This window comes from Sorex araneus, chromosome X (genome assembly GCF_027595985.1).
Source record: "Sorex araneus isolate mSorAra2 chromosome X, mSorAra2.pri, whole genome shotgun sequence".
NCBI classification, from domain to species: domain Eukaryota; kingdom Metazoa; phylum Chordata; class Mammalia; order Eulipotyphla; family Soricidae; genus Sorex; species Sorex araneus.
The window spans coordinates 290,867,773-290,893,014 of record NC_073313.1 but is presented as its reverse complement, the minus strand read 5'-3'; the positions used below and the strand labels follow the sequence as shown (position 1 = coordinate 290,893,014).

The 25,242-nt window shown below is 39.1% G+C and overlaps 1 protein-coding gene across 1 annotated transcript in view; it reads left to right on the top strand.

The window, feature by feature from the left end:
- Nucleotides 1-25,242, top strand: part of LRRC1 (leucine rich repeat containing 1) — a 149,014-nt gene that overhangs the window by 89,537 nt on the left and 34,235 nt on the right. The window contains exons 3-7 of the mRNA XM_055123441.1: nucleotides 317-395; nucleotides 4,450-4,539; nucleotides 23,101-23,157; nucleotides 23,408-23,471; nucleotides 24,125-24,199. Coding sequence (XP_054979416.1) covers nucleotides 317-395; nucleotides 4,450-4,539; nucleotides 23,101-23,157; nucleotides 23,408-23,471; nucleotides 24,125-24,199 — 365 coding nt within the window. The remainder of the gene's footprint in view (nucleotides 1-316; nucleotides 396-4,449; nucleotides 4,540-23,100; nucleotides 23,158-23,407; nucleotides 23,472-24,124; nucleotides 24,200-25,242) is intronic.

Genomic DNA, 25,242 nt, shown 5'->3' with positions numbered 1-25,242 from the left:
ATGGGAATTGCAACCTCTCTCTGCCATTGACTTTTAGAATGGTGATGAGGATTAGTCATAATTGTTTTTGCAAACTCTTCTTTTAAGGTACTTCTGTTAACATACCTTCGATTAAGTAAATATAAAGACTTTGAAATCTTTGTCAGGTTTGAATAGAGGTAACACTTCCCAGATAATTCTCTTAGGACTCTGGTTCATCTTAAGCAGAGGTTACTTGACTGGGCTACTTAAGTGTTGCTCACTTTGAGAAAATGATGGTGCGGGCGGGGGAAGCTGTTAACAGTGGTGGTAAATGGTTTCCCTTCTACTTTTACAGATATTCCCGAAATTCCAGAAAGCATCTCATTCTGTAAAGCACTCCAGGTCGCTGACTTCAGTGGAAACCCACTGACCAGGTAACTGTTTGACTTTTTTTCTTTTTTCGTACTAAGGATTTCTTTTTTGAGAACCAGTCTAAGATTATAGCCAATTAAGCATGTTGGAGGGACCCAGGTGGCCGGCTGTCTTTGTCATGACTGACCGGGTCCACGCGATGTTCTTACAGATAGCAATGAGCAATGAAAGGTGCGCCACGGACCATCAAAAGAATGTTGTTAGCAGTTGTGAGTAATATGTATTCAAAACAGAAATGAGCAGCACACTTCTGAGGTAATTTCTCTGATAAATGTGAGAAATAGATGTGTCAATGTCTTGTGATATGATTAACTTCTGAGTGATAAATTTGCCAGGGACATTGCTCCATAAGAAAAGTCCTATCAGGGGCTGGAGAGATAGCACAGCGGGTAGGGCGTTTGCCTTGCACGCGGCCGACCCGGGTTCAAATCCCAGCATCCCATATGGTCCCCTGAGCACCACCAGGGGTAATTCCTGAGTGCAGAGCCAGGAGTAACCCCTGTGCATCGCCAGGTGTGACCCAAAAAAGCAAAAAAAAAAAAAAAAAAAGAAAAGAAAAGTCCTATCAGAGCTTTTTTCTTGAGTCCAGTACTGAAACGTATTTACTATCTCAGCTTTCTCTTTAATGCCCATTTCGGTTGTTTTATCTTATTTATTTATTGGCGGAGGCAAACTAGGACTGCTCATCAGGGCTTCCTCCTGGCTCTGTGCTCAGGGATCAGTCCTGGTGGTGTTCAGGGACCGGATGTGGTGCAGGGGACCTAAGCAGGATCAGGCAGATAGTTCCTGGACTATCTCTCTGCCCTCCCCACCCCCGTCCTCCCACTTTGAGTTTTTAAACTTTACCAACACCATGACTTTTCTAATAGCTGGGAGGATTTCTTTGGGTCAGAGCCACCTCTCACCATTTAGTATTGGCTCCACTTTTGTCCTTCCTGTGTTGAGATGATGCAACACACTGCCAGGCACACCTGCTGGCTGCTGGCCTCCCAGGGGCCTGCGTCCCTAGGAGGAATAAGTTGCTTCCATGGCCATGCAGGGACTGCCGTGGCACTGTGTTCTGGAGGTCTCTGGGTTAGTTTCTAAGTTTCCTCAAGACTGCTATGTATGCAGCCTCAGGAAGAGCTGCTCTTCTGTCCCTCTTTCCTCCCCTTCTCACCTTCCTTCTCCCTTCCCCTCCTTCCCCTTCCTTTTTCCTTCCCCTTTCCCTTCCTCTTTCTCTTCCCCTTCTTCCTTTCACTTCTCCTTCCTCCTTTCACTCCTCCCCTTTCCCCCTTCTCTTTCCCCTTTCTCTTTTCTTTCTCCCGACACTCCGCTCCTTTATTCCTGCTTGCCTTTCCCCTTCCTTTCCATTCCTTTCCTCGCCCCCTACCCCTGCCCACCCTTTCCCCTTTCCTCCCCTTCTTATTTATTTATTTTTTTAAGGACCAAGGAAAATTGAGGTTAAAATTTGGAGATTTATTTCAGCCAGTTCAAAATTGCTTGGACGCTCTAATCTGTGGATTCTGGGGAATGCTTTTTTAAAAGTTTTGTGTCTCCCATAAATAAACTCCTTAGTTTCAATAAGTAAATATATTACAAATATGCTGAATATATTCCTAATTTTTCTCATTTGAACTTCACTGTATTAACAGCATTCACTGTTACGAGAAATTTAAGTCTAGTAAGCTTATTTTCAACACCTTGCTTTCCTCTTAATAGACTGTTTTTAACCATTAAAATAGAATTTTCCTGGTTTATTCTGGGTTTTCCATATCATGACATTTTGAGAGTACAGCTTCACTCCTATAAAAACCTTGCTATACCCACCACCAAAGTTCCAGTGCTGTCTCACTGTCCTCAAGAATCCCCCCATACCTCTATCCCCTTTCTCTGGCAACCACCTTACTTTCATAGCCCTAGAGAGATTGTGTTATGAAGGTTTGTTTACACTTTACAGCACCATCAGTTTTTCACTTTTCTGAAAGAGATTGTGTTTTTCTGAGTGAGATTGTGTTGTGAAATGTTTATTGTGTGTGTTGTGTAGGTTTGCACATTGTTTGCTTTGGTTATTTATATTCCACAAGTGATTGAAGTTATCTGGCAGTTGTCTTTAACTGCCAGACTTAACCACCTCAAATTCCATCCGTGCTGTCACTTTAATTTCGGGAGTAAACAGAGTTAGCAATCAGGCATCCTTGGCCTGGTCTAAGCCAGGCCACCCTTTCTGACGGCCCCTTGCAATGTCTGGCAGCTGCTCATTGTGCTGCTCCTGTGCCTGTTTGTAGACCATCGGCTGCCTAGTGTCCTTTTCTGCTTCTTACGCTTTCCTTTCTTGACATCTGTGGATGCATCTACTTTGTCTCAGAACTCTCTTGACTAGGACATACTGTGTGAAGTTTTGCTCATTTTGTACCCTGGCCTCATACTTGACAGGTTTCTTAAATGAAAGTTATTCTAATTGGCAGACATGTTAAACTATCTCAGTGACTGGATGACACTTTAAAAATTATTTTGCTTAGCCTACTTGTCTTATAGCTAAAGAAACAGAAACTTGAATAGGTGAAGTGACCTTTTTTTTGAGACCAGGAAACCTCTGGGTGTCATTTCACACTAGGATTCCTTCTTCTCAGGTTTTGGTCTGTGCTTCATAGTCTATGGTAACTGGTAATGTTTGTAACCAATTGAAAAAAAAAAATAATGCACTCAGAATGATTTTTTTTTATAATTAAAAGAATTGCTAGTTTCAAGCTTATAAAATTGATGTAGTTCCTTTTAATAACTCAAAACAGATAGGTGCATCCTGTTAATTGTAAGTCAAACATCTTATTCTGTTAGGTTATAGAAGTGGTCTCCTTGTCAAAGAACTTTGCAAAAGGTTCTTAAGACATATTTCAGCGATTATGGAAATCCCTGTTAATACTCTTGTCTAGCAGGCCTGGATTTGTCTTTCAAGCTTGGAATTACCTGTATTAAATGTATCAAACAATAATGAAGGATTAGTTTTTTTTTTAAAAGAAACCTGGAAAGAATCTAATTTAGAGACTTATCTTTAGATCACCTCTATCCATTTCCAACCCTGAAAGAAATAAGGCCTGTTTTCTGTTGACTCTCTGAGCATGTTTGTGTGCATGGACTATCACTGTATTGGGCATGTGGAAATCTTTTTGCCTTCAGTTAGCTTTTTCTCCCTTCCTAAATACTAATAACCATGGAAATACTGAACACAAACTTTGTCATTTTTAAACAATAATTTTATTTTGAAATATTTGAAATATTCTGTAGAATCTAAGGGAAAAACAAAAATTATATAGAATATGGTAAAACATAATGAATTAATATGATTGGCATCTTAAATCAAAAGAAAAATGTTCTGAAAGTAGCAAGCCTGATCAGTTCTAAGAAATCCAAAGATTTGTTCTGGGAAGAAATATTTTGAGCATCTGTCTTTTATAATCTTGTGGGTTAAAATTTGCCTTTATTTTTGCGATAATCATTGTATTTTCACTTCTGTGTACTTTTAGCTACAACAACTCCATCATTTTTATTTTCAGTGTGCATACACGGTTCTTAGAACATTTCCTCCTTTTTATTATTCATTTGATATGTACCCCCTTTCTTTCTTAATCACCCTATCACTGGGAATTTGCCATGTTATTCACCACCAGCCTTCTATTTGGATTGCCTTTGTTTTATTTCCTTATGAATAAACGGCTCAAATAGGAGATAAGACAGACTTGCCATGTCTCAATGACTGGTCCGGTTACTGACGCTGCATATTTTACATGTGCCTGACATAGTAGTTCAGTCACTTTTTCATGGACTAGCAGGGGATTTCTGCAGACCAGTGATTGAAAACGCTGCTTTGCATGCCAGAGCCCTCGGTTCAATCCCCAGCACTTCCGAGTCCTTAAACATCACCAAGGATGACCCTGAAATAAACAAAAAATTGTCGTATGTCATAGAATTTTAGGAAGTTATATTAATTAGCGTATTGAAAGAAATGATTCTATTAACATTTAGTATGGACTATGATACACTTTTCTTTTGTAATTAATCTTTGTCTGTTTGTTTTAGATTACCAGAAAGCTTTCCTGAATTACAGAATTTGACATGTCTTTCTGTAAATGACATCTCATTGCAGTCCCTGCCTGAAAATATTGGCAAGTAAGTTTTCATGTCCCGTGTGTGTTTTCAGGGTAAAAGGGCATTGATATCATCAGCTTCACCTCTCTCCTTCTTGGAGCTCTTGTGTTTTCACTCCGAAAACCACTTACCCTGTCTTCATTACCTCCCCTCAAGATAAATAGCCAGCCTCTCATATTTTCACATCCAGTCACCTCTAAATATAATAGCTATAAAGGGTGCTTCAATATGCCAAAAACAGTAACAAGAAGTCTCACAATGGAGACATTATTGGTGACCGCTTGAGCAAATGATGAGCAATGGGATGACAGTGATAAAGTGATAAAGGGTGCTAACACTGTTCAGTAAGAAACCTGATTTGCTGGGTTTGGAACCTCTCTTTAAACTGGTGAATTCCATGGATTGTACAGGTGGTTAAAAAGTACTGTTCAAAACCAAAATCTCATTAATTTTAAAGCCAGCTACAGCAGAGCCTCCCTCCCCCATCCTAGGACTCCATTTTGTCCCTAAACAGTCGTTATTTTGTTATTTCTGACTGTTATTGATGAGTTGTGCCCTGAAAACAGGGAGTGAGGAATTGGAGTTGGGAGAGCTGGGTAGAGTTGGGAGAAGGTGAAAATGGGATGAGCCTTTTTCCATACCACACCTCTGGTTTAGAGGACAGCCATGGCAAGAAATAAATCTTTGAAGAAGCCGTATACTGCTAAATTAATGTTTGGTTACAAATCTGTGATGTTCTCAATGTTCTTAATGTTCTCAACCTGTGATTCAGTTGAGGTGTCTTAGCAGACTTTTTCCATACCTCCAGGACTCAGTGTATTACAGCAGGCTCATGGCTCATGCTTAATATTAACCATGTAAAGTTATAGACCAGCTTGGCAAGTCTAACAGTCTACACTGGTTGGTAGGCCACTATTCATTAGCCATCATAAAGGATTTCCCTTGCATTTTCCTGTCCTGCCTGAGTTCTCAGACACTTACTTAATAGCTTTTTCTTTTCTCTTTTTGAGAACTGCAGTGAATCTGGTCGATGTCTGTTCTGAAGAGGTATTTGTTCCCAGAGAGATGCAATGTTGTCATTGATGTTTTTTAATCTCAGTACATTTTCTTACTTTGAATCTGTGTTGAGTTATGTGAAGATATAAAGTATACATTATGTACTAAAACATATACACAAAAATTATTGTTAGCTTCAGATTTAGTATTCTGTTATATTCTCCTACAGATGTTTTAAATGAAATTCAAAAACTTAATGATTTTTGAAAATTTTATTATAAGAATAAAAGGTGAAACAGTGTATGGTCAAAACTTGAAGCTGTATAATCAGACCAAAAGAAGCCTTGCATTTATTGCAATACTTCAAGGTATAAAGAAGAGCAACTCAATTCAGAGTTTCAAGGTATAGCTTTAATGCAGTGAAAACATGATAACATCTAAAGAAAGGGTCAGTAGCAGAAATAAAGCCCAATATTTTTCTGAAAATCAAACAACCTGAAAACCTTTAGATTAAAATGCTTCTTTTGCCCCAACTCAAAATGCATTGATTTTTAGATACCATTAATAATATTGCAATAAGAAAGAGCCCCTCAAAGAAAGAAAACCATTTTCCAAGTTGGTCAGCTCCTACTGAGTGTTCTTGGGTCTACCCCTGATTTGCAGTCTTAGTCACTGTACCAGTTGATTGTGTTCAGCCCATTCTGACCTTTAGGCAAATTCTAAAAAATGTTTAAAGTTCACTTTGAAGCCAGCACCATTATTGAGACCTTTTTGGCCACTATATATTTAAAATATTTAAGAAACAGGGGCCAGAGAAATATAGTATAGTGTGTAAGATGCTTGCATCGTATATAGCTGACCTGGGTTTGATCCCTGGTACCAAATTTGGTCCCTTGAGCCCCACCCGGAAGCACAGAGGCAAGAGTAAGCTCTGATCTTTGCCAGGTGTGGCCCTAAAACAGCAGCAACAGAAGTTTAAAGACAGCTTTCAACTCTAGACCTAAGGTATTACAGGGTGAAAAGACAAAGATCAACACTTTCATTACTTAAAACTTTATTTGTAAGGTTAGCAACATGACTGTGAAACCAATTTCTCATGAAAATTGTACTTTAATATGTATTTACTTTACTTCCTTCTACACACACAGAATGTGTATGTAAAGTACAAAAAGTTCCCACTGGGAAGATAATTAAAGAGTGTTAATGTTTTTTTTAAATCACTTAACAGCCTTATTTCTATTTCCCAGAAGCAAAGTTAGCCCTGAGCTTTGATTCTGGAAAAGATGTTCCTTCAGGAAGATTTAGATAAGATATTATTGTGTCTTTTGTCAGCCTTCTTCATATTTTCACAGTAGACAGCATATTGCGTGTCTATTTCCAGAACTCTTTCCCTCCAGGTAATTTTGAAGCATACTTTCTAATGAATTTCTTGCAAAAATCACAAGGTGTGTGATGCTGAGAACCAGCATAGCAAGAGATGAGACAGGACAAGTTGCTAAGATCATTATAACTGCTATACACATCAGTTGTTTCTTTCAAACCAATGGCTACCCTTACCCCCCAAAAAAATCACGTCAAATCAAAAAAGCATGATTCCAGAGAAAATCCCATTCCAAGAATGAGGGTTTCCAGGGAATATACATATTCAGCTCCCCTTACAAACAGACCTAAAATTTATGATGAACTTTTTAAATATACTTATATTTTCTTTTGTGGTTTAAGAGCCAATGCATGAAATAGTGTCAGGTGTCTTCATTCACAGCACAGAAAAGGCATTGTGCCCATAGTAGAGAGTATCATAGCATTCTTTCCCAAGTCCTAAAGAATGCTGAAATTCTCTGTAAAATAAGTTTCACAGAACAAAAATGATTAAAGAGAAACACTTTCTGATGTATCTGTTGACTATCCAGGGATCTGATTTCCTTTTGTTCACTCTTAGCTGTGCTCAGGGCTTACTCCTGGCTGTGTGCTCAGGAATCAATCCTGGCAGGACTCAGAGGACCATATGGGGTGCTTGGGATTGAACCCAGGTCAGCCTCCTGTAAGACAAGAACTTCATCCACTATACTATTGTTCTGGCCTCCTGATTTTTCCTTTTGAATTTTGTACTTATTTTATTTTTAAAATTTTTTATTTTTTATATTTTATTTTATATTTTATAATTTATTTATTTATTTACTTATTTATTTTATACCATGCCCGATACCTCCTTAAACCCAAACATCTTAGTTCCATAGGTACTTGTCTTTTTCTAGGGTCACAAATTTTAGTTCCGTGCTCAGGGATTATTGCTGGTGATGCTCAGGGGACCGTATGCAGTGCTAAGGATCAAACAAGGGCTGGCCACTTGTAAGCAAGCACCTTAACCTCTGTCCTTTCTCTCAGGCCCACAAAATATATTGATATGTTTAACAGACATTTTCCCACCTTCCCTGCCCTTCTGTGCAGGCAGAAGGCAGCTAGCTGATTTGGTTTCAGTGAATGAGTTCATAGTTTTCTTTCTGCACACTAGTATCTTAGCACTGTGCCACTAGACTTGCAGATAACATGTTCCTTACCCCTTGGGAGTACGAAACTAGAAGCAGAAACCCTAACTCTAGTATCCCCTGATTTTGTGGGATTAGTTGCAGAGGAAGCCACATTTGAATACAGGTTTTGTGCTCTTAAACTTCACTTTGCTGTATCATGTTTATGTATTTCTTGTTAATAGATAAGTCATTTAACTACCCAAACTGATGCTTCCTTCTGCTCCTCAGGGTATCTGGAATCTAATTTCCTGGTACCTTCCGGTCTTTCTCAGCCTACCACTGCCTTCTGTTCCTGATCCATGATTTTTCTTAAAAAGGTGTAATGCATTCATAGAAAAGTATCTTCTTAAACCAGAGTGTCCAATTCATTCCCCATTCAGGGCTTTAAAAGAGAGTGGTATTTAATAATCATTTAAAAATAAATTACAATAGTTATTATTACATCCTTTTCCATTAACTTCTATTTCTGTTATGCCAGAATAACAGTGTTTAGGATTTCTTGTATATATATTATATCAATAATAAAAGTATTGTTTTGGTCTTGTTCTTGTTGTAAACTCAATCAGCTTACAGTACAATTATGGCTTTATGTATAGTGATTGCTTCCAAAATAAAATACCACTTGGACTTGAACCCTGCAGTGAATAGTTACCCAGGAAGTAAGAACATGTGGTGGTTGTGGTGGGGCAGAGTCAGATAAGTGAATCAATTGATTCTTACTGCGTCAGTTTGTCCAGTTACAGGACAAGTAGACAGGAACGTTTCTGAAAACAGGATTTTGATCATCATTATCACAATATCCAGGAACTATTTCTACCTCTTGGTAGATTTCTATTTCTACCTATTGGGTTTAAGATTTACACACTCTAATGACACCTCATTTTCTTTTGAAAGAAGGAAACAATCAAAGAACCAAACTCTTCTTTGGAGAAAATTGGGCACCTCTGTGTCCGAGACCTGAAGAAGCTCTGGAAACAATTATGGAGATGGCAGATACGCATGAGCAGCCTCTGTCTTACTGTCATGATGATGTTGGGGTCCCGCTTCTTAGAATGTCCATGGAATGCACATGCTGGATGTGGTGTACCATGGAGGGTCACATTTGTGGTGCTAGGGCTCGAACCCAATAATGCCAGGGATTGCCATTGGAGGTTTGGGGCAGTCCTGGACCTTGCATTCTGAGCTTGACACAGCAAGGCAGCTGCCTGGCCAGAGCACCCCTGCACCCAGCTTGCTAAACTCTAAACAAAGCATTTTTTTGAAACAAATGAAATTGGCTCATGAAAATATTTTTCAGCTCACCAAAAAATCCTCAAATTATTTCTTTGTACATATTTAACTAACCAAATATTTAGTAAGCAAGCAGCTTATATGGCCTGGTTTTGTGAACAAGGCACCAATGTTTTTTATTCACAAAAATGTGAAAAGGACATGAAATGCCCACTTGAATGATATGTCCTACTGGAATATTTGTGGGTTCTGGAGTGGAGTTTCTTGTGGATTTGGTCGCTAAGGAGCGGTGAGACAGAAGGAAAGGACAAGCGGACTCCAGGTTTGCAAAATCGGAGGCTCTGTGAACATCCATCCTCTTAGCCCGTCCTCTGCTGGCCCCAAATCTGAATTTTCTACCCTGCCATTGTTCTGGTACAGTCGTTAACTGGAACCCTTAGGGCTCAGTCACTTTTTCTTAGTATGCCAGTGATCTCAAACAATGATTTATTCTAGCAGCGCTCAGAGGTCACTCCTAGTGGTGCTCAGGGGACTATATGTAGTGCTAGGGATCAAACGGGTTAGCCACGTGCAAGAAAAGCATCTTAAACCCTCTTCTGTCTCCAGCCCACCCTACAGTTCTTATGTTAAACCGGTTGAACTACTTAATATTTTTTTCCGGAAAAAAAAATCGGCTTGAAAAAGTCATACCTATAAGTTGGAGGAATCACTGTCTCACTGTCATCCTGTTGCTCATCGATTTGCTCAATCGGACACCAATAATGTCTCCATTGTGAGACTAGTTGTTACTGTTTTTGGCATATCGAATATGCCACGGGTAGCTTGCTAGGCTCTGCCGTGCGGACAAGATACTCTCGGTACCTTGCCAGCCTCTCCGAGAGGGGCGGAGAAATTGAACCCAGGTCGGCTGCGTGCAAGGCAAATGCCCTACCCGCTGTGCTATTGCTGCAGCCCAACATCTGTCCTAGTAGTTATATGAATCATCCCAGGAATGACTATTCCTCTTAGAACAATCTGTACTTGACTGTACCTGATATCCATCCTGAAGGCAATTTAAAACTGTATCACTCAGTGTCTCAAAACCATCTTCAGCCTTTTACACATGGTTACCAAGAAGACTTAATAGAGCTATTGCTCAGAAGATTCAAAGCAAGCACCCCAGGAGCAATCGGTTTCCCACTTAGTTTTGCATTCCCAAAATTCAGCAACTGGAGACTATCCCATGCCTCCCGATATCCATCCTGAGGTGACTTCCCAACCAGGACATGCCCTGGTGATGACTAGGATGGACAAGTTGAATATATACTTTTATTCCTAAATGTTCCCAATTATTTACTGTGGGTTGTAGGTACTTCTCGTGCACTACTCAGCTTCTTGAATGCCCACCTCATTTCCTTTTCCACATGGCACTTGCCTTGTATCACAGCAGCTGATGAAAGCCCCGCTTGCAAAGATGAGGTGTCCTGGGGAAGGCACAGAGTGCCAGACAGTGTTGAAACCAGACCCCTTGAACTAGCAGTTCATATGGTATTTAGCCACTGCTGAGCGTGCTGTGTCTCTCAGATGTCAAACACTCTACAGATCTCCTGTGCGTTTGCTGCTGCTTCCCTGCGTTCCCCCATGCTCAGTGTTGCTGCTGCGGAAGTAGGACCGTAGGCTTGTGGAAAGTGTGGAGGAAAGCAGAATCTCCCAGCATTGCCGCCCAGGTGCCGGAGAGCTTGTTCCCATTTGTGTGGTTGCTGTGGGATAAAGCATGTTTCCTAGCTAGTAGAACATTCACTTTATTTTGTGTTGTGATATGGAATGATCATGGACATCTTTGGAACCACCCAAGGCATACTGGCCACCTCTGAAAAATTCACATCTTTTCTTTTCCTCAAATACAAGTGTCCAATGCTCACTAATTTCATTTGTGATGACACATCATCAGCACGTTGTTCAGCCCTTCAAAGTAAAGGTCATGCTCAGTACTAAATGAGGAACTGACTCACCTTTGTGAATTTTTCAAAACTACCCAGTTATCTTTTAAGTTTGCAACTTTCTGCTCTTCTTCCTAGTTTATTGATTATCATTGACTCAACAAACTTTTGAGTTGCAAGGGTATAGCTTCATCGGCTATATTGTATAGGACTCACCACCATCCCACCAATGCCGTTCAGTGCTCTCCCACCATAGAAATCCTCTATTCTGTTCTCTCTTCATCTCCCATCCCTCTTCCCTGGAAACCAGGGTGCAGCAGTTAGCTTTGCTTGTTTGTTTTTAGTTGAATCACCATGACATACACAGTTACAAAGTTGTTTATGAATGGTTTTCAGTCATACAATGTTCCAACACCCCTCCCTCCACCAGGGTACATTTCCCACCACCAGTGTCCCCAGTTTCCCTCCCACCCCTGCCAGTCTGCGTCTACCATGGGCACTTTTCTTCTCTGTCTCTATCTCTGTCTCTGTCTGTGTCCCTTTGAGCATTATGATTTGCAATATAGGTACTGAAAGGTAATCATTCTGTCCCTTTACCTACTTCCAGTCTTCAGTTCTTGTCCAGCAAATCATTTCAACTCATTGTCATATTGTTCCCGTCATTATCTTAACTGCATGTAGCTTTGTTGTTCTTTGCCAGTTTATTTGAAGTATTTTGAATGAAATAAATATCTTAAATAGTTATTCCATACATAAGTGAAACCCTCCTTATTTAATATAGTCACCTCAAGTTCCTTCCATTTTTTTTCTCCAGTACCTTTTTTCAATGGCAGAGTAATAGTCCATTGAATATGTAGATACCACAGTATCCTTAATCCGTCATCTGTCAGTGGGTCAGTCGCTGGGTTCATTTCAATTTCAAATTAAAAAAAATATTTTATAACACAGTGCTTTCTGATAATCAGTCTTCATGAACAGGTATTTAATCTTGGGGAAAGTAATAATTTATCAGCCAAATTCAGGGCTTTAATCTTTAATTTTAACAAAGATAACTTCATAATCAGAAGAATTTCTTTAGTAAAATGATTCAATAAATTGAGCAGATGGATATGGTTCTTGGATCCAGATAATTTGGTGATGATCCTTTTTCTCTATCTTAGTTTCATCTATAAAAGCACTACACCAGCTGTCAAAACAATGTAGAAGCAAATTGTTTTGTCCCCACATATAAAAAAAAAAAGTTTCGATAAACAGTAAAGCATTTTTTTTCCATTTCTCTCAATGAGAAGTAAAAAGATTTTTGTCACTTGAATAAAATGCTTTAAAAATATTCATTTGTTTTTAATCTCTTACATTTAAATTTTATATAATTCATGTCTGTTTTATCCATAGGTACATGCACATAGGTCCTGTATGTGTATTTATGAATATGTACTTTTGGATATGTGAAGCTAGCATTCTAGAATACAATGTTTGAAAACCAGGGAAGCTTGGGACGAGTTATTCTCTCACTTCTTTTGTGAACATCTTGGGATTCCTCTAGAAATCTCTAGAGTACTGTGGAGTGAGACTCAATCTCTGATAGGTTTGCTGGTCCCTGTTTGTACCAGTGGAGCACAATTACTGGATTTTTGTTACTACATTTGATATTTGCCTCAAAAAGGCCTGCTACAAATATTTTCAAGTTAGCTTGGAGACCACTATTTCAGATGCTTGATGTAGTAATTGTTAAGGGTCTTGTGGTCGTAGTATCTCATTTCCGAGTTCATCATGTGACACAGACCTTCCCCCAGCACCCCAGTCTGCTCAAACTGAGCAGAAAGCTTCCAAACCTTTCATGAAAGTGAACTTAAAATTTTCTTTTGTAATTTTCTTTTGTAATTTTCTGTTGTACACCAGCCTCGCCCTAAGCTTCAAAGTTAATTTCTCTTTTGATGACTGAGGTTTTACTATATTTTGGCTCAAGCCTACCCAATGATCAGAAGAGGGGAAATAGGTTCCAAAATGCAGCGTTACCTGTCCTGCTGTTTACTTGCCCACACATTAAAGCATTTTCAGTCCTTTGTCTCTATACACAGAAATCTATTTGTTCCATATTTGGGTGAATGTCATTGGTGTGTGAACTTGTATCCTGGAAGAGTGGCAGTCTTATGTTTAAACTCAGCGCTTTTACCCACCTCATCATCGCTTGCCTTAAATATGAAACATATGTTTGATGAGGTACACAGCATCGTCTCCTTTGCACTGCTTGCCTCTAAGATGGTAGGGTAATCCAGTGAGGTTCTGGGAGCTTAGTGCTAGGACCTCGAGAGAGCCTGTTTTCTGCAGTCACTTTTTGAAAAGCTTACTGCTATCCACTCTAGTTTCTACAAACAGTTGATACAAAGAAACAACTGTGAGAACTTTTTGTTGTGCTGATGAAAAAAACTTTCTAATGAAGATGAATTGTGGGTTGGTTTTGCCTAATTTTCCCAGTGTATGGAACCATTAGAGGAAAATGCCTTACTAGAAAAACTGGTGAGCATCATCCTTTTAATAATAGTTCTGACATTTATCATATATCCTTTTCTGCTTTTGTTATCCAAAGCTCAGAGTTATTCCAGTGATCAGTGAGAGTAGTTGGATTCATTTTCATGGCACGAATGGAATTAAGCTAAGGTGAGGTGCTGCTGACCTGCCCAGTGGGAGCCGCGTTTAGTGGTGTGCAGGTACATCACCTGTCTCTCAGCACACCCACACCTCAGAAGTCAGCACTGAACATTCGGCATTTCATTAGCTTTGTTTGTACAGTGCGAACAAATGATCTGCCCGGTTTTGTGCCGCAGTGGGTGGGAGGAGTGGGACTGGAACTCAGTTTCTGTGATGAAATAGCTGTATTTTTTTACTCTGTGAAATCTTAGAATAAACATGTGGCCTGAATTTTCTATTTCATGAATTTTTTTTTTCGTATTTACACTATTTTGGTGGTGGGGTGGGGTGGGGTGGGGTGGGGTGGGATGGGAGGGGAATACCTGGCATTGGTCAAGATTTATTCCTCACTCTGCTCAGGGACCATATGCAGTATGAGGAGGATCAAACCAAGGCTGGCTGAGAGCAAACCCCTATACTATTTTTCTGGCCTCAAAATTTGACTTTTTAGAATATCTCTTTAAATTCTTTTTTTTTTTTCTTTTTGGGTCACACCCGGCCATGCACAGGGGTTACTCCTGGCTCTGCACTCAGGAATTACTCCTGGCAGCGCTCAAGGGACCATATGGGATGCTGGGGATCGAACCCGGGTTGGCCGCGTGCAAGGCAAATGCCCTACCCACTGTGCTATCGCTCCAGCCCCTCTCTTTAAATTCTTTATAGAGAATTTTGAGTAAATGACTTCATCTGTCACTGAAGCTGCCAAGTTAATCTGGAAGGGAGCATTTGAGGAGGGGAGTGTTCTGGAGAGGCTCTTAGTAAATTTCCAAATGTGTGATTGACTTTAAGAGAGCTATACTAAGAAAATTGATTTTTCAGTTAGGCTTTGGAAACAGTACCTAGATAAGTCATCTTTTAAAAACTTCATTAATTAAGAATGCTTGTCTCATGTGCAGTGAACCCTATATGGCCCTCTAAGCTACACCAGAAGTGATCCCTGAGTGCAGAGCCAGTAGTAAGCCCTGAGTATTACTGAGTGTTGATCCCCACCCTTACTTCCCCCACACTCCCCCCCCCAAAAAAAATAGCATACAAATACTTTAGGACTGGATCGAAAACACAGTAGGTAGGACACTTGCCATGCAGGTAGGTGGTTGCCCCAGGTTTGATCCTGGGCATCACATATAGTCCCCGCAACAAATGACTATATGTGCCAGGTATGCCCCTTTCCCCCCAAATCAAACAAAACAAATACAGCAGTTGGGAAAGCTACTGATATAACCAGGAAGGATAATCTTACTTTTTTTTTCAGTTGGACAGCCTTATTATTTTTTTAATCTTTTTTATTGAATCACTTTGAGATAGACTATTACAAAGCTGTTTATGACTGGGTTTCAGTCATACAGTGTTCCAACACCCATCCCTCCACCAGTGTACATTTCCTAGCACTGATGTCCCCAGGTTCCCTGCCATCACCCCCAATTCCCACTCTTGTCTACCTCTAAAGCAGGCGATTTTCTTCTCTGTCTCTCTCTCCTTTGGTCATTGTGATTTGCAATGTTGATACTGAAAAGTAGGATAGTTTTACTTTAGGGAAACTTCCGATACTGGTACAATGAGTAACTTTGTCTTCCAATATTTTAATACTGGAAACATATGTCTTAAGATCCAGTTGTATCAGTTTCTATTTAAATAAATCACATATTGATTTTTTTATTTTTCTAAAATTACAGATTGACATGATTTTATATCTAAAGGTTCCTTAAGGAAACAATTCCATTTATCTATTTCCAAAAGATTAAAATTACACTTCTACCCCATAACACATACAAACATTAACCACAAGTGAATTAAAGTCCTGAATAACACAGCCCAAACTGAAAAACCCGTAAAAGAAATAGATGTAGCTGTTCATAATATCAAATCAAGCAGTGTTTCCTTAGCTATGACACTAAAAACCCATGTTAGGAAGGGGAAATAATCGATAAATAGTACTTCATTAAAATTAAAAAGCTTAGTGCATTTATTGAAGGACACTGGTAAGAAGTAATAATATAACCTACAGGGTAATTATAAATCTAATAAAGATAGATTTCAGAATATAAAGAGTGATGATAACTCAGTAATAAAAAGAAAACCTCATTTAAAATGAGCAGGAGATTTTATTTTAGCTTCTTTAAAAGGTTTCATGAAATTCCCTTACTGTAGTTTAGATCACAGATTATAGAGGTGCTAATGTTTATTGTTTTGATGTACACAGTTACCAAGTCTTAACACCACTATTGTGCTTGCAACTGTCCACCAATGCCTCTGTGTCACTCCCAGTTTGCCTCTTCATTCACCTCTCCTGACTTCCCTCCTTTGATGGCATTGAGTAAAGGAATTGTTAGACATTTTGTCAAAAAAGGTATACAGATAACAAAAGCATATGAAAAGATGTTCAGCATTATTAGTCATCATGGAAATGTAAATCAATACTACTGTAAAATACCACTTCATACTCACCAGGAAGATACTAAAAAAAAAGACAATTTATCAAATCTTGGTGAAATTGTGGAAAATTTGATATCCTCCTGCATAATATTATTGCTGGAAATGTAAGATAATGTAGTGCCTTATTTGAGAACACTTTTTCTAAAAGTTGAACATAGTTAATATGTGACCTAGTAATTCCATGTCTAGTTATATCCCCCAGAGAGTTGAAAGCATGCCTACACTAAGACTTGTGCATGAGTGTTCATATAGTTGTTTGTGAAAGCAAAAGATAGAAACAAATTTTTATGAGCTGGTAAATCAGTAGATTGCGTTATTATCTATCTGCTGGAATATTACTTGTTCCCCGCAAAGAGTGTGGATGAAACTTGACAATATGTTGCACTCAGATACAAAAAGGCCCCATGTTGTATCATTCCAATTTAAAATTTTATCATTTAGTTAAAAATTTTATTTGTCTGGTTTGTTTGTGGGGAGCTGTTTGAATCATACCCAGTGGTCCTTCAGTGTTGCTCCTACGAATGCTCAAAGGACCAGGTGGGTCGGGGTTGAACCGGTGTCAGCTCTGGGTAAGAAAAGTTTTTTAGCCCCTGTACACTCTGTGGCCCCGTATCACTGCATTTTATATGAAATCCCAGTATAAACAAATCATTAGAAAAAAGAAATGGATTAGTGGCTATGGGAGCATTTGGGGCAGGGTAAGAATAAAAACGACTTCAATGGAGATCAGATTTATTTTTTGTAATGATGAAATTTTTCTAGAATTAAACGTGTGTGCAATCTTATGAATACTAAAAGAACACTGCTTTCTGTGCATCAAAAGGGTAGATTTTACCTTGCATATATGACACCTGGATTCATTACCCTACACTCTCAAAAAAGAAAAAAAATGGTAGATTTTTATAGTGTGTGTATTATATTTAATCAAAAATTGAAAGTAGATTAGGCCTTGGGCATCCTTAAAGCTGGTCCAGGTGAAAGATGATAGACCTCATCACCTATGAGAGGAAACTCTGGTTTGCTAAGATCATTTTGTCTCAGTTACTTGCACCTTGTGGTAAGGCAGGTACACAAAGCCAGAACTTCCATAACATTAGGTGGTGTGGAGGTGTGGAGGGAGGTGAAGCTTGGGAAACTATGAAAACCTCAGCGGGAATTCACAGTAAGGATCTGGAAGCCCATCTTTTGTCTGGGAGCATGCTGTTATGTCTTTATTTTTTTTTATTTATCTCTTGAGTTTCCATATCTTTTGCCCTTAGAGAAACTGCTAATCCTCTCCCATCCTCCAAAAAGAAAGCCTAAATATATCTAAACATCTCTAGTATGTTTTATCAAATTTCCCCTTCAAAATAGATCCTTCATAAAGGAAAGGGAACATATATAATGGACTGACAAAGAGCCCAAATGATTGTCAGTCATTAAATGTCAGTCAATAAACATTTATATATGATTGTTTGTAGTAGAAGTAAGGCAAATAGGCCCTGAGATCTCTAGCAGATTCAAGTAAGAAATGGGTCTGATTTTGTGTTCGATGCCTTTGGGACTGGTGATCTTAATTTAATAGGCTTAAGGTAATTGATAATGACCTCTGAAAATAAGGCCTAATGTTAGGCTGATGATGTAATAGGCATATGTGTTGTGAAATAAGAATATCACTGTTTCACTGTTTCACTGCCACTGTCCCCCCCCCCGCCGCCAACCCCCCCCCCCGTTGCTCATCGATTTGCTCGAGTGGGCACCAGTAATATCTCCATTGTAAGAGTTGGAGTTGTTGTTACTGTTTTTGGCATATCTCCTACTCCAGGGATAGCTTGCCTGGCTCTGCTGTGCGGGCGAGATACTCTAGGTAGCTTGCTGGGCTGTTCGAGAGGGACAGAGGAATTGAACCTGGATTGGCCAAAGCAAATACCCTACCCACTGTGCTATTTGTCCAGCCCAATAAGAATAAATCTTTTAAAAAACTGTTGCTGTATTTGATTTATTTTTTGATGTTTTGAAATTTTTATCATAAATTATCTACTTGTTTTTAAAAATCTTTTTTTCCTCCAATGGCTTTTAAGAAAAATTCCAAATCAAAGCCACTACTGTAATAGAATTTCTAAACAGAAGTTTTCTTAAAAATTAATTTGGTTTTGAAAAACATGAACTACTAAATATGTGTAAACAAACTCCCAAGACCCAACAATTTTTCTTACTAAATTTATTGTTGCCATGAATATTTATAGATCTTACGTTTTAAGAATTTTATGTTGTGCTGTCGTTTGTTTGCCCTTGCTACCTTAGTTTAGTCCTTAATTTATTCTTTATTTTTTTATGGAGTTGGATAGTAAATGGGGAAAAATATATAAGTGGTTTAAAAAGCTTTTTTTTTTTGAACTGTAGTAGAGAACAGATGTAAATTTTTTTAAAGTAACCACTCATCCAGTCCCTGAAATAGAATCCTAAAAATACAGTTGGCCTACGTTCTGACTTACAAAAGAGTATGGCTTTTGTCCCTGCTATAAAGAACATTAAAGCATTTAGTGTGAGAGACAGTAAGCATTTGTGTGACAAGACTAAATGCTTCAACACATTTTTTTTTCTGCTTGGAGCTTATTAGTTGTTGGGATTTTTTAAACCTCACTTGGTGGTAAAAGTGGTAGGAGTTGCAGGGAGGATTAAAAAATAAAATTTTTTGGTAGTAGGATGACATCATGCTGGCAGTACTATATAGAAATGCAGTTACCCAGAAATTAAAGGACAAAATATGTAATAATAGAGAGTTTATTAAAGAAAATTAAGTCTTGCATGTAGACAGTGAGATACTGTACAGAGAATTAATGAGAGCAAAGTGCCAGGCGTGGATAGGGCACTCCCTTGCCCTTCAGAAAGTAGATTGCACGCATGCATGTTGTTTCTGCATAAGGGAAAAGTCTGGATGCATAAGTAATTTTTTTTTTTTTGAATCACCAAGTGGAGGGTTACAAAGTTCTCAGGATTATGTCAGTTATACAATATTCAAACACCCTTCCCTTCACCAGTGCCCATCTTCCATCACCAACCCCCCCAGTATATCTGCCGCCCCCTCCCACCTCCCTAGTCCCCACCCTTGTACGTGATAAGTTTCACTACATTTACGCTTATCTCGATTACATTCCATGTTTCAACACACAACTCACTACCGTTGCTGGGGTTTCCCCCCAAAAAGAAAAAGACAGTCCTATTGCCGATGAGGCATTTGATAGTTCTCCATTGCTAAGAATATAGAGATATTAAATCCTGCTGTTTGTTACATAACTTTTCTTTTTCCCCCTTGCCCCGCGCCACCGAGTTCACGCCTGTTTAGTAATCGCCACGCTGTCTGACAAAGGGAAAAAAACCGAAGAGGATGATTATTTCCCGTCATCAGCCGGCGTGGGGCTCTGGCTTAGTTGATAGTCTAGTAGAGTGTCTGCAAGCAGTTTCTGGAACCAAAGGTCTTGCGCTGATATCGGCTCCGGCTCGAGATACCACCAGCGTCCCGCTGGTCCATGTACCTAATTTTTCCCCTTATTTCCCATTCCCACGCCACCAGGTCTGTTTGCTTAATGGACATCACACTATGTTTGACACCACACCACGTTTCTTCCCGAGAAAGAAGGATATTTCTTCTCAGCCGGCGTGGGGATATAGCTTAGTTCAGTCTAGAGAGATGGCTACCATTTTGATTGCCTTCAATATTTCAACAAAATACTTACTATTCTTGTTAGGATCACCCACAAAAGTCCGACCCATTAAGAAGGAACCATTACATATTGCTGATACTAAGTCGCGGCCTCGCGGTTTTGGGTTTCTGTCTAAAGTCCAGGGAAAAAGTTGAAGGAGAGAGAGAGAGATTTCCACACGGGGGACCTGGCGGAAACTCTCAAGTCACATACTGCAGGTTGCTGGTGGGCTGCTGGTGTCCCAAGCAGCTCCTTCCTCTTCGTCAGTCATTCTGGGGGTGCGGGCGCGGAGAAAATGCATAAGTAATTTTTTAAGAAGTATGAGATAGATCGGCATGGATGAACAAGGTTCAGAGTTGGGAGAAGAGCTAGAGTCACAGTCCAGGAGGGAAGGTGCTTGCCTTGCACGTGGCTGATCCTCAGCATCCCATACAGTCCCCCAGCATCCCTACGTATGGCTCCCAAATAAAAACATAAAGCAGAGTTGGGAGAAAAGCTTCTTACTGAATATTTTGTTTCACACATTTATTAAATGAATTACATATTCACTAAATTGGCTTGATTGAGTTGACTCACCCAAAGAGTAAGGGATGGCAGAAGCTAGTGATTAACAAAGCAGATTCCCCAGACGCCTCGTATAGCGGTTAGGCCAACTAGCTTCCATCCCAGAATCCCGTAAGTTCCCTAAGCCCTGCTAGGAGTGGTCCCTAAATTCAGAGCCAAGAGTAAGCCCTGAGCACTTCAGAGTATGCACCTTCCCTTCAAAATAAAATTTTAAAATGGAGTGACCAGTCAAGACTGTGCCCTAAAGACCACAGGCAGGAGTTGGGGCTGCCTGTGGTCAAAGTTGATTCTTTGCTTTCTGTTCTTCGTCCATTGGGTGTTCAGGTAGCAGTTGGCTGGCACCAACATTTCAGCCTCTGAAAGCCTGTCCTCCGAGGTGGTTTTCTGTCTCGAGGACAACGTCTGTGATGGATGTTATCATGTAGCTGTATTTCTGTGCAGGGCTGTTGTCGAAACATGGGAGATGCCTCAAGGAAATAAGGCTCAAACTGGTGTGTGTTAACTTGAAGCAAAAATCCAGTACATTTTAATTGCCATACCCTCTCCCCCAAGTGTACACACACACACACACACACACACACACACACACACAATCTCACATTCATTTTGTGTGAGACGGTGCTTCAGTGGTGAAGTGCCTCAGCTGAGCTAATCCAGCAAGGTAGTAAGGGATATGGTAGGGTTTTATCCCCGAGGCTTAGACCTGTGGTCTCAGACTCCATGTACAATCCATAGGTGACAACTCAGCAGGCAAAGATGAGGAAATGTCATCTGTCATTGAATTACTTTCTCAGTTTTGAAAGGTTGCAGAAATATTTTTTCGCCTCCTACATATCCATGTTTTTTCTATTGGTTAAAACGTAGAATGTGGATATGAATGTGGATATACAGTGGGAAATAACAAAAAAGTAGGTATTTTCACAACTTTTCAAACTCAAAATCTTAAATGATATGAATAATAACTTATTAATGTCAGGAATAGCTTAATAAGTTCCTAATGAAAAGGGTTCTGAAGTTAGAACCCTTTAACTTGGCAGGATGTTGTATCTGGAATTTAGCATAACAGGGATGTTGCATTTAATCAACTTGACACTACTATTAAGTTATGTATGTCCACCAGTCTCTTGGCATTTTGCATTATTTGCTTATGGCAATTGTGGCCTATGCCTTTTAGTCTCAGGATGAAGTTTAAAGATGATTTCTAAGTGTTGATCATAATTTTAAAATGACCACACCTATAAATGTCTAAGTGTCCTTGGTGTGGATAAAGAAGATTGGTTTATTTCAGTAGTATTGTAAACTTTGACACCTCAATTACAATATTTTTTTAAAAAGAAATGAAAGTAGATAAATGGGCAGTAGTTTTCTCACCTTTCATTCCTTCCTATTGCTGTTTTTTTTTCTGTATAAACACAGACTTGGAAAAGTACCTGGTTGTATAGTTTTTGAAAAATGTTGGTATGAAATATGTAATATTTATTTGTAACATATATTGATTTAGAGGAACAGTAGCGTGTGTATACTGTTCCTACATTTTTGAATGTTATGAAGCCAACTTTGTTAGTATTCATTGTGTTCATTATTCTGGGTATTAGTTGGAAGAAGAATAGGGGATAAAGGTTGATTAGAATATTTGGGTAATGTCTCACTGATTCCTTGTATTCTGTGAACTCACAAATAAAAGTACTCCAAATTTGGATGTTATCACAGTGATATCAGCAAAATCTGAAATATTCTCTTGGTACAGATTGGTACAACGCTGGCTTGGGGAATAGATAAGTAATACTTCATATCAGGTGTCTGGTCAGTGCTAACATCATTTGGATATTTGAGGTTTCTGGAGATGCAGGATTTCTATTACCTATCAAAATTCAAGCCAGATAATTGGCTGGGAGAATATCATCTCACTCATTTCACTGTGCTTCTAGTAGATGTGCATTTTACCCAAGAGGCAGAAAAATCTGAAGAGAACCATTCTAGGTTGTGAGAGGAATACAGGCCACATTATCATAATTGTCTGACCAATTAAGGCTTGTGTTCCCAGCATTTGTAAGGTACATTTCTACATTATCCCTGATGCACCTGACAGACAGTTCCTTCTATGGTACTTCTTCCACTTGCTTTGTGACTTTCAATCTTGTGTAGTACACTTTAGCTTTTTGAACTCTGAGCACCCTTTTTGTTAGAGATTGGCTCTCACTGAGGTTTGAGGAAGCACTCTGAAGTGAAGAATATGTCCATGAGACTCAAGACATGACTTTTTATGGCAATAACACATCCTAATGTCCAGAAGATGTATTGTGTTTCAGAAGTTGTCCTTTATTCAAATGAGGGTGCCTTAAAATGATGACACTACATTTAAAATTTTAATATTAAAACTTGGAAGGCAGAGATTATGTTGGTTTTTTTTTATGGCTGGGGGCTGGTGGTCACATATACTTTCCTAAGCAAGTTTTAGGAAGCATGTGTATATATGGGGAGACGGCAGTAAGAAGAGTCTCAGGAATTTTTCCTTACAGTTTTTTCCCTCTTCATTTCTAGTCTTTATAACCTGGCTTCACTGGAACTAAGAGAGAATCTTCTTACATGTCTTCCTGAGTGAGTTTCTGGGAAAATTTTTAAGAGGGTCTTGGGCTAAATTAATTTAGCATTAAAAAAGAAAATTTGTCCAAAATAAATGGTGACTTTTGAAAAGATTGGGGGATATTATCTTACTAACACTTCATGTGCGGTATTTACTACCATAACATCTAAAGGGAATTTATTTTTGGAAACCAGACCAAGTGAGAACACCATTCTGCTCAGCAATTCTAAGTTCTAAGAGCTCCTTTTTCTCTCCCTTATATAGTTCTCTTGCTCAGCTACGGAGACTAGAAGAACTTGATTTAGGAAACAATGAAATATATAATTTGGTAAGTGCACTAAGGAGAGATTTGAATTAACTTTGTCAAGTTATAATCACAGAATATTTGGATGGGCGGGTGGGTTGTTAGTGATTGTTATGAACTGGTATTTCTACAAAGACAGCTTGAGAGAATTATAGAAAGTTCAGGGCTAGAGATGTGACTCAGCAGTGAAAAGCACTTACCTTACATGCATGAACATGGGTTCTAGCATGTACCTTACATGCATGGACCTGGATTCCATCCCTGGCACCAACAACAGAGAGAGAGAGAGAGAGGGAGAAGGAGAGGGAGAGGCAGAGGAGGGAGAAGGAGAGAGAGAAGAGAGATGGAGAGAAAGAGTAGAGAAAAGAAAGAGAGGGAGAGGAAGAGGGAGAGCAGAGAGAGAGGGGAAGGGAGGGAGAAGGAGGGGCAGGACTGCAGATGGTGGGCATAAGCAGAAATAACTGTCACTCCTGGGAAAGTTGGGGCTTTTTAGGAAAAAAGTCTGATATTGGAGAAGTTTGAGCAAACATTCTCCTCAGTATTTTGGCCTCTTGCATGCAAAGCCTGTGCTCCACCATTGAGCCATTTCTCTGGCTCCAGAAGTCTTTCTATTTTCATAGGAAACTGAAAGTCAAACCTTTGTTAGCATAACATGATTTGTTTGTTTGTTTGTTTAGCCAGAGTCCATTGGAGCTCTCCTACATCTAAAGGATCTCTGGTTGGATGGAAATCAGTTGTCAGAATTACCTCAGGTAAGTGGTACTTTACCTTGTCTTCTCTTCTCCCATTATAAAATCATGTTCAGCATCCATAAGATTCCATGTAACAAAGATCTTGAATGCCAAAAATATTAGTTGAAAAAAGCCCATTTGGAAATGAATATTGAGCATTCATCATGCTCTGTTTGCCATAGAAAAATTGAAAACCTCAACCCACCATTTCTGAAGATAGTAAATATATCCTTTAGTTCTTGAAGTCTGTATTTTATTTCATCTTTGCTGCCCATATGGCTTAGTTCAAGCCAGCAAATTCATAAATTGCCAGGCCTCGTGATTCTGATGATATACATTTCTGCCACTCTTTGTGGTGTGCCAAGTACTCTAGGATAATTTTGACCACATTTTTCCCAGGAATAGTTGATACAAAAAATGTTACAGGCTTTTATTTCTTGTCTTTTTCCAAGTAATGCTTATGGTTTTTGCTGGCACGTCATGGTGTTCGGTTTTTCATATAGCTACCATGTGAGAACCAAGTTCCAAATGAAATGTTTTATTGTATGTAGGCTTCTAAGTACACAGACAGCTTTTGGAGTCTTAGCAAACAATCTGCCTTCTGGCTAAGTTGACAAGAAATCTATGCAAGCAAGTAGCACCCACATAAGTAGGCATCTCTTTGGTATCCTCAAAGCCAGAATACTTTTTATGATACAAATAAATAATGTGCAAATGCCTCATTCTACACACAAAACTCCAGTGGTTCTAGATTAAATGGATATTTAAAAATCACATTTGCTTCTCATATAAATGGCTATTAAACCAGAATAAACACACTCAACAATCTCATGTAATTGGAACTTTTTGTGTATGTGTTCATTGATGGCACAATAAAAAGGAGTCCAAGACATTGTTAAAGGAAATTCATGAAGAAAGTAGAACAAAAATAGTCTGTGTCCTGTAAAGGAATAGAAATGTATTTTGGAGTCCTAAAGATAGGAAATGCAGGAATGGGGTTATAGGATGCATATGAGGCAGGAGAGAAGCTGGCAAGAATATATCAGCCAGATTAAATATAGATT